Raw genomic sequence first — 13738 nt, forward strand, 5'->3', positions numbered from 1 at the left:
TTGGTAATTTGACCTGGTGTTGTAAACGGTGTCGCTCCACCTGGTAAGTGAACATTAGTAGAATCCTCGGGTTTGTGAACTAGAGGCGGGGACGTAGGCAGTATTGACTAAACCTCGATAACATATCGTGTGTGCACTGTTTTATATTTCTGCATATTATATTTATCTACGCATTTGATATTTGCTTAGAAAGATCCTACGTTGTGTATTACTGCTGTTGGCTTAGCTAAACCTAGGAAGAATAATTTTTAAATATCAAATTCACCCCCCTTTTGGGATTACACCAAAGTTAACACATATGATCCATTCTCTGGTGTAGGATCATAGTGAACATTCTTCCACCCTCATTTGGAAAGCCAAAAATTCACTTAGAGGTGCACTTGGTAATGAATTGTCTGTTGGAGTAGAATGAATTGATTGGGGTGATTGGTCTCCAGCAGCGGGTTCAGATTTGGAGTGATGTGATATGACCATGGTCAAAGATGGAAACCCTCTCGGTTCCCACAAACGACGTCAACTATTGCTGCCAAAAATTTGAATGACTTACATGTATTAATTTTTGACCGTGACCACCTGCAAGAATTCAAACAAAAATAGTTTGGAAGACTCGGAGTGTACTTCGGGGATCACTCTGACACTTAAGTCAAGAATTGGGGGAGGTTTAAATTACAACAATAAGAAATAATGAATGAGAATGAGATACTAACATCCTCCCGGGTGCCCCTTTTATATAGTGGTGATATGCCCTTATTTAATTCAGTATTTATTGGTGCATTATTTTGCTTATAAGTGATTAATTTTAATATTTTTTTCAAAAACATACCTGGTTTTAAACTATCCCTTAGCATTATAAAGGAAATTTTATCCAAAGAAGTATTGGTTTTTGATGTATCTTGTACATAAAATTAGTCTATTAAATTTAATCGTCTTTAATAGGTATTTTCAATTAAAAGATAACTAAAGTTTTTTTTTAATAAAATTTAACGGGCATGACAATATTTTCCCAAAAGTTTATTTCTCTTACGAGCCCTAAACTGCTACTTCCTTTCCTGCTTGTGCCGCCCCCTCCACTGAACGAGCAGAGCGAGCAAAACTATTCTGCGGTGCCCTGCCATCCGCTGCCACTGGCAGTTCTTTCTCTGCCGCCAATTTGCCTCAGCTGTATATATTAACTAGTATTATCAAGGATGATGCTTGGCTGTTGCTCCGCTGGTAGGGTTTAAGCCGCAAGCTATACAGCATACAATGGGTGAGGAAGAGCAGTCTCATAAGTCTCACCGGTCTCGTCAATCGGGCCCTTCTGCCAAGAAAAAAGCTAAATCAAATAAGAATAAGCGTGGTGTTTCAGACCATGAAAATCACAAGAACCCAAAGGTATCATCTTATGTAGTTCCTCTTGATTTTTATCAGTTATCATGCTTAACAGTACGATGCTGAAGTTTGATTGTGTTATGGTAGGCATTTGCATTCAATTCATCTGCAAAGGCAAAGCGCTTGCAATCGCGAGCTACAGAGAAAGAGCAAAAAAGGCTTCGTGTCCCCATCATTGACCGTTCAACAGGGGATCCTGCCCCCTATGTTGTTGTAGTTCATGGTCCTCCCCAGGTAATATTTTGAATGCCCTTTTCTTTTTGGGTTGATTTGTTGGGCGACTTGATTGACACCGGTGCTATATGAGTCGGTAGTTGATGTTAAAACTCGATGGAGTGTAGGTTGGGAAATCTCTTTTAATAAAATGTCTTGTGAAGCACTATACCAAGCATAATTTACCCGAAGTTCGAGGCCCGATCACCATTGTATCAGGTTTATGCTTGACCTCTGATTAAACTTATTCAAAATATTGATTGGCTAAGGTATTGTGAGTCTTGTATTCTGACAGTAGCATATTGGTTGGTCCATTGGTTTAGGCAAGCAAAGGCGGCTACAGTTTGTGGAGTGCCCAAATGACATCAATGGCATGATTGATGTGGCAAAGTTTGCTGATTTAGCGTTGCTTCTTATAGATGGAAGCTATGGTTTTGAAATGGTGAGTTATTGTTTTTTCTTTCATTGTTGAAGTTTTGATTTCAGAATGGTGAGTTATTGCTGTTTCTTTCTCTGAATATACTTCCATTGGATGTCTAACATGATGTATCATCCAATGTATTCGCTCATTTTAACTGGCTATGAATGTGAGTGCGGAATAGTTCTTTTTGTGGATTTACTGATTGCAAGAATTCTGATTTATGATGCTCAAAACTTCAAATTAGAGGTTGGTTGTGCATCAATTCCCATTCAATCAAATGATGTTGTTTTTGTGAATATAAAAGGGCAGCCTGTTGCATGAAGCTCCCGTGTATGTGGGGTCTGGGGAAGGGCGGACCACAATGGGTCTATAGTAGGCAGCCTTACCTTGGATTTTTGCAAGAGTCGGTTTCCATGCCTCGAACCCGTGACCTCCTGGTTACACAGCGGCAACCTTACCGTTGTGCCTAAGCTCCCCTTCGTTTTTGTGAATATCAAAGCTTCAAATTGAAGGTTGGTCATGCATCAGTTCCCATTCAATCAAGTGACATAGTTTTTGTGAATAAAAAAAGTGACCCTGTTTTGGCAGCTATTTTGTTTCGTTTATTCTGTTGTGATTCTGCAATCCTGCTTGCTGATGTTTTGCTACTGGATTCATGGAGGACGACCAACACGGAAGAAAATAAATTTCTGATAAGGAGGTTGATAGAGGGTTTTGGGGTTTCTAAGGGCTGAGACATGTTGTAGTTTGTTGTAAAATTTTATTTAACATAGGATTTAGGATTTGGGCTTTTGGTGGATAACTTTGGGGATAGGAACTATTTTAAAAAAAAAATAGAATCTTGGAGACTAATACAGGGCTTTATTATCTATGGATCTAAGATTGTTGATATGGGTTTGGGAGATTCTTGGTTTCAAGTTACAGCTTTAGTGTTGGGGAACTTGGAAATTAGGGCTATGCTGAAATCTAAAATAAGAAAGAATAAGAAAAGGACTGTATCCTAGGAATCCACCTAATTTATGAGAAATATACCTACAACAACCTTGAAAGTTCTTCATTTGTTCATCCATTATTAAAGAAATGTACAACTCTTTATATAGACCATTTCCAATCCTATTGTGACCATTTCATTGTCTGCATTGTGGAGTTGCCCCATTTTGGTGTTCTCCATAACCTTGTGACATTATATCATGTGTGGGTCATTCTGCAGAAAGATTGAACATTTTTATTTTATGCCTATCATTGGATGCAAAAGTTCATCATAATTGAATTGGCCGCTGGAATCAAATGATGCTACTTTCTCAAATTGTTTAAGTCTTTTGTGGTGATGGCTTAATTCTCTGGGATGTTTTGATTCATGGTTATGGACTGCCACATAATTATTCTAAAACACAAGAAAATTGTTTCATTCAATTAGAAGGCGTAGACGTACTCTTATTCCTTCTTCTTTCCTTGAACATTTTATTAGGCATGTCATCTGTTAGTCTGCTTAAACGTGCAGGGTGTTCCCTTCTTATTTAGTTTTGCTTTTTCTTCTCTTTCAGGAAACATTTGAATTCCTTAATATTTTGCAAGTTCATGGATTTCCGAAGGTTATGGGAGTGCTTACACACCTTGATAAGTTCAAGGATGTGAAAAAACTTAAAAAGACAAAGCAGCGACTCAAGCATCGGTTTTGGACTGAAATATATGATGGAGCTAAATTATTCTATTTGTCTGGTCTCATTCATGGGAAGTGAGTATCTTGTTTCTGTCTGTTGGAGTCTTATGTGCTGAATGTACTTTTGTATGAATTTAAGTTATCCAGGATTTTAGTTTTTTTATTGTGCCATGTCTGTTTGTCTTCTTTTGTTCTTTTTATTTGAAATTTTTGATATTCACAGGTATGCAAAACGGGAAATTCACAATCTTGCAAGGTTCATCTCCGTTATGAAGTTTCAGCCTCTGTCTTGGCGAGTTTCTCATCCTTATGTTTTGGTAGATCGTTTTGAAGATGTCACTCCTCCAGAAAGAGTGCATATGAATAGGAAGTGTGATAGAAATGTCATACTCTATGGTTATTTGCGAGGTTGTAATTTGAAGAAAGGAACTAAGGTTTGCAATTTGAAGTATTCTACCTCTTTTATTTATTTTTAATAATTATTGAATGGTATATTAATTATAACTGAAATATTCAAGTACATTATCTCTAGTTGTGTGTTCTTATGTTTTGATATTTCAAAAACAGTTCCTTAATTATTTTATTTTGTTTTTTGTGCTGTGCTCTCACTCGGAGAATTTAGAACATGTTTTTTTTGATAGAAAAAGAAAGCTAAAAAATAAAAACTTTGTTTTGTCATTTGCTTTGTGATGAGAACATTTTCTTTTTTCCGTTTTTAAGCTATCAAATCTAACTATGACCATTATATTCCTCAGAATTGACATTTTGTGAACCAAAGATAACCTCATAATATAACTATTCACCACCTCCCAATCTGTTTGAATTAGTGAACCAATTCAATCGTCGAACTATGTCACCATTGCATTTCTTTAAGAGCTGTGACAGATTCCCTCTTAAATGCTATCAAAAGCCATGCCCTCTAATAGATGCCCTTATCTCAACCAGCTCTGAAATTAAGATTTTGTTGAAGTTTCAAAGAGTCTCTTTCATCTCTCTATCTTCTTGAATCACGAACTTATCCATCTCAGCCTCGCTCATAAGATTGAATCTCCTTTTAATATTTGCCAATCTGTGAAACAATTTTGCATTCCTAAGATTCTTCTCCGTTGTCATGCCTTTGGGCCCATAGTTTTTGCCTCCATGTAATTTCCTTTATACTAGTGAAATTAGAAAGCTTGTATTTAGTTTCACTATTCAATTTCTTTCTTCATTCAAATCAATTTTGTGAAGCAAGTCTTCCTTTTCATTTAAAAATCCCTTAAAAACTTACTTATTCCACCTTTTCTTAACACATTCTTTAATCTTCAATTTGGAGCTGCTACAAAATGTGCGTTCCCCTTGTCCTTCACCTTGAGCTGCATGCTTTTTAAATCAAAAAGTATCGCACCCTTTAATATCACTCACATCAATGAGAATTCAAGAATGATGTGATACGTTCTTTAGAAGGAACTTTTGATGACACGAGGACTCTAAAATCCATCTACATTGACAAATGTTCAATTCTAGGAGCATAGATGTTCTCATTGAAATTTGACCTAGTACCTGCCAGTGGGATGAATGTCTAAGAGAGTCTTTGCATTCATAAAAACCAAAAGCACACTCATACAAACAGTTCCTACCTTATCTTGATACTAGACTCCATGCGAGACCTCTCAACTCTCAACCTGATGATGCTATATTTTTCTTGAGGATGGTGTTGAGATATTCCAAAAAGATCTTCACTGAGAATTTTTGAGAAGATTTTGGGGTTGAAGATCAACATGTCTAAGAGTGGGGTGGCAAGGTAACCTGGAACATGGTGATTTTGAGGGGTCCATGGCTTTAGCTGGTTTTGTGTTTTTTTATTGGCTTGGCCTTTGTCTTATTTGGGTCTGTCTTTCTTTAGGGGTCAATCCTAATCCCGTTGCTTTTTGGTATTCCTTGGTCGAGAGAGTGGGTAGAAGGCTGGAGGGGTGGAAGATGGCGTACTTGGCCTTGCCCTGGGATGTTGTATTGCTTTTATCAGTTCATCCTTTCAATATGTCTATTTTTTTTTTTTTTTTAAATCCTTTTTTTAGAATTCTTGTGAGAGTAGTGTGGGCTTTTGAGTGGCTTAAAAGAGAATTCTTATTGTCTAGTAGGGGGGTGGGGATAGTAAGAGGGATCATCTTGTTAAGGAGCCTTTTGATAAAATTAAGCATTACATGCTGAATGATGACTGATTTGGAATCTACAAACGAGGTTCTAAATTTAATTGGAACTATCTTTGAATCTGAATACTGAATTTTTTAGTCACTGAAGATGCATGTAAGATATGATTTAGGAGACAAGGGAGTCACATAATGGAGTATTGTGAAATTTACATTTTTTGGGTCAAAAATATCCAGCAGAGCCTCTGTATAGATTTAACAATTAGGAGCCTCTGTATAAATTTACATGTGAAATCTACGAACGAGGTTCTAAATTTAATTGGAACTATCTTTGAATCTGAATACTGAATTTTTTAGTCACTGAAGATGCATGTAAGATATGATTTAGGAGACAAGGGAGTCACATAATGGAGTATTGTGAAATTTACATTTTTTGGGTCAAAAAATATCCAGCAGAGCCTCTGTATAGATTTAACAATTAGGAGGTAATTCAGTACCAGTTAATAGATTTACAAATTAAGAGATTTTAGACCATTAAGACCTACAGTCTATTAAGAGGCAGTTAAGTGCAAACAAACGAGGACCAGATTGACTGTGTGAACAATGCCATGATCTTTTGCGAGGAAAAAGCTTGTCAAGTTCATAATCTCAGATGCTTACTTCTTTGCTTTGAAGCAATTTCTGGTTTGAAAGTCAATTTGGGAAAAGAGTGAGCTCATTCCCATTAGAGATGTGAATGATGGCAGTCTCTTGGCTAGCATAATGGGTTGTAAGTTGCAGACTTTTCCTTTGAACTACTTTGATCCCCCTTTTGGTGCAAAGTTTATGGAAAAAAAAGATTTGGGATCCTATCCTTGAAAGATTAGAAAAAAAAATTGGCTGGTTGGAAGCATAACTAACTCTCTACTGGTGGTTGACTTACTCTCAGCAAAGCATCCTCTCCAACCAATCAATTCACTTCATGTCCCTCTTCTTTTTCTGTGGCCAAAAGACTGGGAGACATTTAAAAATTATTTCTTTGGGGAAATACGAGGAAGGTCTTTAAGTTCTATTTAGTTTGACGGGATGTGGCCGGACAACGAATCCTAAGACGCAGTTTGGGTCTCTCTCTCTCTCTCTCACACACACACACACACACACATCCTTCCTTAAACAAGGCTTTCCTGGGTAAGTGGATGAGATTCATGAACAAGAAAAGTTACACTGGAGAAAGCTCATTACTTTGAAGTACAGCTTCGATCAAACAGGTGGATTTCTGATGAGTCCAGGCAGTTCTACGGAGTCAATTTTTTGCAGTTGATCAGGAATGGTTGGAAGGATTTCTCACTCTCATCCACTTTCATGTAGGGAATGGGAGCAACACATTATTTTTGACATGATATCTGGTGCGGCTCATGCTGCTCATCTTCTTAAGCTCTCAATTAACCTTGCCTGTAACAAAGATTGCTTTGGTGAGTATATATGTGACTCATAGTTCAACAGGGCAAGCTGGGAACATACCTTTTGTTCAAAATGCTCATGATTGGGAGCTTGATTCTATTGCTGATTTTATGGCTGCCTGTATGGGAATGTGCCCAATGGGATAAAAATGGATGTGCCTATATGGAAGCTCAATAAAAATGGTTTCTTAACAGTCAGCCCCTTCTACAAGTAGCTGGACTGGCATTCCAAGGCCAGACTTGATTTCCCTAGGAAAGCTATTTGGAAAACTCACGCCAATCATAGTTGTTTTTTTTTTTTTTTTTTTTTTTTCTTGGGGGTAACTTGGTGAGGATTCTTTCAATAATTTTTGGTGAGGTGGTTTCAATTTGGTTAATAGATGCCTTGATGCTGAGACTGCAGGCTACTGCTGAATCTGTTGGAAAGGAAATTTGAGCATGAAAAGGTATTTCTGCGAATGGAGAAGGGAAAAGCCTAGTGCTTTATTCCTCTCAACATCTTTTGGTTTACATGGAGAGAAAGAAATGCTAGAGCCCATGAAGGAACTTCTACTTCTCCCAAATCCTCAAGGGTAGAAGAATTTCTAGGCTTTTTTCCTGGTTTAGGGGGAAGTACAAGCTGGACACTCATTTAATTTTCTCTTTCTTCTTGTTTGAAAATGGGTAACACCCCTTGGTGCCCTTTTAATAAATTCTCTTTTTCTGATAAAAGAGTGCAATCAAATGAGGCCTTATAGTTGGGATATGGTTGAAAAATGCAAGTCAGCAGGGGGTTTGTAACTTGGTAATTTGATGTCCAATAAAAACTTCTCTTTAGTTGGGAAATGGTTATGGAGGTTTCCCTTAGAGGTTATTTCCTTGTAGCACCAGGTTATGAGAAGTATGTACAGTGGTGGATCCAGAAGTCATAGCCTGGGGAGCCAAAGTATATGTAACTATTCTCTATTATTGTATTAGTAATTCTTTACTTTTAACCTTTGATTTAGATTTTTATGTCATTAGACAAGAAATTTTTCATCCATATTGCTTTTAACTTTATTTTTAATGCTTTTAATATGTTCCTTTACAGCTAAAAGTAAAAATCTGTTGATCTGAAACAAATCCAATCTGCTTATTCCAATTTACATCTGATCCACTTAATCCTTCACGAATGTGCAATTCAATTTATTTTAGTAGATTTATTGTGGACAACATAAGGTGATGGATTAAAACACTATAGAGACTTTTGAGGTTTAAAGTTATTCAGGAACATCAATAAGTTGATTTGTTTAATAATTGGTCTTTAAAATAATTATGCTTTTTATATTAAAAATTATATGAAAAATCACATTTTGATTTATGAGTTTTTTTTTTTTTCAATTTCTGAGAATTATATTTTAAAAATAATTATGTTATTATGATTTTAGTTTTAAGAACAGTTATGCTTTTGTACAAATTCTAAATTTAAAAATAGTTTCAATTATTATGTTTTGAAATAAGCTATTGACCAAATTAAAAATAAATTATTATTAGGCATGACAAATTGTCCGTCAACCATCATGGTTGATCCACCAATTGTCACAAATTATTTGATTCGAACAATCATTTAATTGAGTTGGATATAGGTTTTAATTTCCCCACTCAATAATCCTCTAATCCAGTATGAATTATTTAATTTGATCCACTTTATCAGATTTAGCTAAAACTCTTATCGTTTTCTCTCGACAAACAAATTTTGAAATACTACAACAACAACAATAACAATGATAATAATAAATGCAGTTATTAATTTTTAAATTATGATGTTTTACTATTTAAAATAAAAATTTACATAATTTTGATATAAAATAAAACAAAGTCATATTTTAATTATCTATTTACTTTAATGTTCCATATGAATATAGATGTAGTTTGTTGTTCACAAATGAACTGCAGGGTTTGTACCTAGTAGGATGGATTTTCCAAAGGAGAACCTGTGGTTTTTACTGTTCTTCTGGCAGGGGCAGGTGAGAAGTGGAAGGATTAGATATGCACGGGTAAGTTTAAATGGCAAATTAATTGAAAATAAAAAGACTGGGGAGCTTGGTGGGGCGATCCCCCTCCAGTCCCCCCTTGCATCCTCGCCCAAGTATGTGGTTTGTTGTAATGGGTGGGATATTAGATGTTGTAGCAATCTTCCTTATGTGAGCCCGTGGAAATTTGTTTCCTAGTTGCTCATTTGTTCTTTCATCTTACATGGTTGAAAGTGGGCAATAGTAATAACATTTGTATTTGGGAGGGTCTATAACAAAATTCAGATTGTTATGAATACCAGATTAAAATGACTGGCTTTTTTATTATTAATGATTGGTAAGATTCATATATGTCAAAGAGGGAAGAAAAATTCTTGTCATGGTAACAAATACATTTATTTCAGTCATTTTGAAAGAAGAAAAAGAAGGAAACAGGGTATCCGCTGAATTTCAAGAATTCGGTTTTACGAATCAGATATGGAGACTTACTTTTCATCTGTAATTACATGGAAAAAAAGAATATTTATCTCAAAGAGATCTACGGAAAATTCTGGGAAAATGTCAATGGATGATGATAGCTTATTTTTCAAAAAGAAAAAAGGAGAATGTTATAAAAGTTTAATTGGTCAGTTCAATATTCGGGAGCCAAAAACTTTTCTGTTCTATTTTTCTTTTTTGTTTTCCCCATTAGTTGATACTTTATCCAATTGAATCCATAGACCGATTTTGAATGGAAGATCATGAATCATCCAATTACTGATTATAGAAGCTTTTCCTTTGGTAGTTTCACTTGATTTATATACTTAACCCAAACAATAGAACTGGATTTACTTTTGAAAGATTTTAATTATTCTTTTAAAATGGTTTTAATAACCTTTTCTTTTTCTTGTTTTTTTTTTAGACCTTTATAAACAAATTCTCTTTACTCTTCAAACTAGAAAATTCATTTTTTAAATTTTGTAATTTTTTTTGAGTTCTTTAAAAGTAGGTTAAAAAAAGCCGGTTGTTTTTGGGGAGAACCAAAGGGCAACTCAGCTCCCATTCCCCAAACTGTTAAAAAACAAAAAAAATCATCTTAACTTTATGAGGGAATCATCTAGCTTGAATTTCTAGTCCATTCTATTTTGGTAGTTCGACCATGGAGTTACTGTGTTTCTGTATTTCTCGAATATGAGTGTGTGGCTGGTTTGTTAGAAAGGTTCTGATTCAATTGATAATACAGAAAATGGATCATCTGTCATCTTCAGAGATGATTCTACTTCGTTGGATATTCATTCTAGTATCTGGAAAAAGTAGTATATGTCACAGATCAAGAAATATTTGAACTATGATTCATACTTAATATTCAGGCCCAGTGTTTACTCCAAAAAGTTTTTAAAGAGAGAAGTTGTAAGTCGAAAGATTTTTCTTTTTTCTTGGAGGTTTTGGTGGATCTGTTCATAATGCTCCAATCACACTTTTTCTTTTCTTCAGAGATTGACTCTATTTTTTGGGATTTCCATTTCTTCGGGATTCTCAACGAATGAGACTACTTTGCTGAGAGTTTTGGACTCTTTTGTTCCCCTAACAAGGCACGACTCGAGGGTTTGGCTAGGGGGATTGTTCAAGTTCTTTTTCCTTCGAATTCATTTTTCCTTCATTTATCAGAACTGTGAACCTCTTGTTCTTTTCCTTTGAATAATTTCAATTGGAAGGCTAGGTTCCTGTTAAGATTTGGCATTCATTTGGACTTTGATTCTTAGCATGATTAATACAGATGAATTATTACATTTAAGGGGGTCCTGTATGGCGATTGGCCATCAGCATAAATGTTTGCATAATGTGCCTAGAGTCTAGTGAGACTAACATGCATCTCTTTCTACATTGTTGGGTGGTGAAACAGCTCTGGATTACCCTTTTTTCTATTTTTGATGAAGTTTTGTAATATTACAAAATGTGGATGACTTTATGTTCATGCAGTTTTGGGGTTCTGGGAGAAGTAAAAGAAGGATACTGCCATTCTCTGTACTTTGTGGCTTGATAGAAATGTTTGGATTTTCAATGCCAAAACTCTTCCCAGTTATGGATAGTGTTGTTTCCCTCGCTTCTTTTTGGGCACAATTTTTGGGTACTTCTTGGGGGATTTTATTTTCTGATATCCAAAGGTGGAAAGCTACACGTTTGTAATTGTTCTTTAGATGATCACTGGAAAATAACTTGTTCCCTCTAGTTTGTGATTCTGTCCCATTTTCTTTAATGGTTTTGTACCTGTAAACAAATGATGTAAGCACAAAATGCATTATGCATAGCTTCTAGTTGAATATTCTTAAAAAAAACTAAGTGGAAGAAAAATATTTAATAAAATTGAAGCAACGTACGAGACAAATATTTTGTTATTTAATAATGATGGAAAAACATGTTCTTATTTGCAGGCTAGTTATCAGCTAAAATACAAACTGAATATAAAGTAATTAAACTTAAGATGGAAATTTAAAAACAACTACTAATTAAAATAATCCAATTTTAACGGAGTTTCTAAAATCTAAGATTTAGTATGGGAAAGATAATGAAAAATGCAATAACAGGGCTCAAATACCCTTTTCACAGCCAATTTGATAACATAGCAGGCTGTAATGGTTTTGAATTGGGGGCCTCTGATCTATGGCTTGTAACTGTTTGGAAGCCCTTAATACCGTTAAGCAGTGGCCAATTCAACCACTTTGCTCCTGATTGTAAAACTGTGCCTCATCTTAATTGCATTTTGTTGGGACACAAACATCTCCATCAGTTCTATTATTTATTTAGGCTTCCCTTTAAGTAGTAACCCTACTACAATTTTTTTTCAAGACCTTGTCTATTAGATAGATGCTAGGATGTTGGATGGGTGGAAAGGAGCTGTCTTTACTTTCGGGGGTTGCATGACTTTTGTCCATGCTTGTCTTGCCTCTATTCTTCTGTATTATTTGTGCCTTTTTAAAATTCATGCGAGGGTGGCTTGAAGACTAGAGAAATTGATTAGTGGAGAGGGGTGGAGATCATGGTGAGAGATTGTGAATAGGTTTAAAAGGGAGGGAGGTTTGGGTCTAGGTTATTTGGTGTCCAAAGATATTTCCTTGGTGGGGAAGTGACTGCCATTTTTCCCTAAGAACCTAATTCTCTTTGGCTTAAGGTAATTTGTAGTGAATTTGGATTAAAACATAATGGGTGGGATGCTACTGTTGGAGATGGTATCACTTGCTCTAGCCCTTGCATATTTGTGTCTAAGATTCACCAATTTTTTTCTTCTCTGATTGTTTTCTTGGTTTTTTTGCTGTTTTACTTTCAAGTTTCGAGGATATCTTGTTTTCCAGTTTCCATGCTTTTATTTTCTTGCCCTTTTTGTACGTTATCTCCCCTATTTTAATAACTTCTTTGTTTATCTGGGAAAAAAAAAAGTGCTTCCAGCAGTTGCAACTGCCTGTAGAATTTCCCATTTGCAGTCTCTAATTTTACATTTTCCTTCGTATCACGGCATCAACAGTTTTCCATCCTAGTTTTTTTGATAAAATTAAGTGTGAACTGAGAAGTATTGACCTCTGGAACAAGTTTTGAAGTGTTGAGCAGTCTTTGAATGATTAAGAATGACATAATGAGGGGGTGATATTTTAAATATTAAGAGGCATTAAGATGTGCAATCAAATACGTCGGATTCACTAAGTCTGTTCAAAGAAATTGAGAAACCAGCTTATCAAGGGGAAATTAAATGCAAACAAACATGCCCTATTCTCTCAAAGGAAAATATGTGTGGTTTCTATTTTCCAAAAAATCTAATAGCAGCCCTTTGTTCAAGGCATTTCCTGGACAAATTGCTTGTCCTCAGACTATGATACCACACCTTGTTTGCATAACTTACTTGCAATGAGATGTGTTGGAGGGGAAAGGGGATGGAAATATGTATATGATGTGTGGATGAACCCAAAGGAATGAAAAGTGATGGAAAGTACCAGTTTATGACTTATTGCATAGACAAACTAGTTGGTTTATTTTTTATTTTATTTGTTTGGAATTTTAAGGTCTTAAAAATGGGGCAACTATCATTGTTCTCTGTGGATCGAACATTTTATGGGAAGAATTTTCTTCTCTCTCTACCTTCCCCCTCCCATTTGTATCTGTTTCCTTGAGTTGTTATCCAGACAACTGAAAGTGTTTTTTCTTCTTTTTTTTAATAAATTCATTTCTGTTCCATTTGGTCACGCCATTCCAGTCAGCCGTGGTATATTCTAACCTGTTCAATTAATCAATTGCTGCTACTAGTGCCTTTCTTGCAACTTATCTTCACTTATTATTTGTCTTTGAATCCTCAAAAGAATCTGAGATCTTCATCCTCAAAGCCTTCGGAAGACAACCTTAATGTATGCCAGTAACCTGTGTTTTGCTGCACCTGCTACTGCTACGGTATGCTTCCCTTCATCACCATTTAAAACCATGGACTGTTCTTGCAATTTTCTGCTTTGTGGTTCTGAATTTAGCAAAAGAAGGAAAAAGCAGGCAAAAGT

At 35.5% G+C, this 13738-nt stretch overlaps 1 protein-coding gene across 1 annotated transcript in view; it reads left to right on the forward strand.

Moving 5' to 3' along the window:
• The first annotated feature begins 1005 nt into the window (after window positions 1-1005).
• The window catches only part of LOC131157705 (uncharacterized), a 66105-nt gene continuing 53372 nt past the window's right edge, over window positions 1006-13738 (forward strand). Inside the window, 6 exon segments of the mRNA XM_058112040.1 lie at window positions 1006-1374; window positions 1459-1605; window positions 1713-1803; window positions 1908-2026; window positions 3550-3740; window positions 3889-4099. Of these exon segments, the coding sequence (XP_057968023.1) occupies window positions 1246-1374; window positions 1459-1605; window positions 1713-1803; window positions 1908-2026; window positions 3550-3740; window positions 3889-4099 (888 nt within the window). The 5' untranslated portion in view covers window positions 1006-1245.

Source organism: Malania oleifera, chromosome 6 (genome assembly GCF_029873635.1).
Source record: "Malania oleifera isolate guangnan ecotype guangnan chromosome 6, ASM2987363v1, whole genome shotgun sequence".
Taxonomy (NCBI): Eukaryota; Viridiplantae; Streptophyta; class Magnoliopsida; order Santalales; family Ximeniaceae; genus Malania; species Malania oleifera.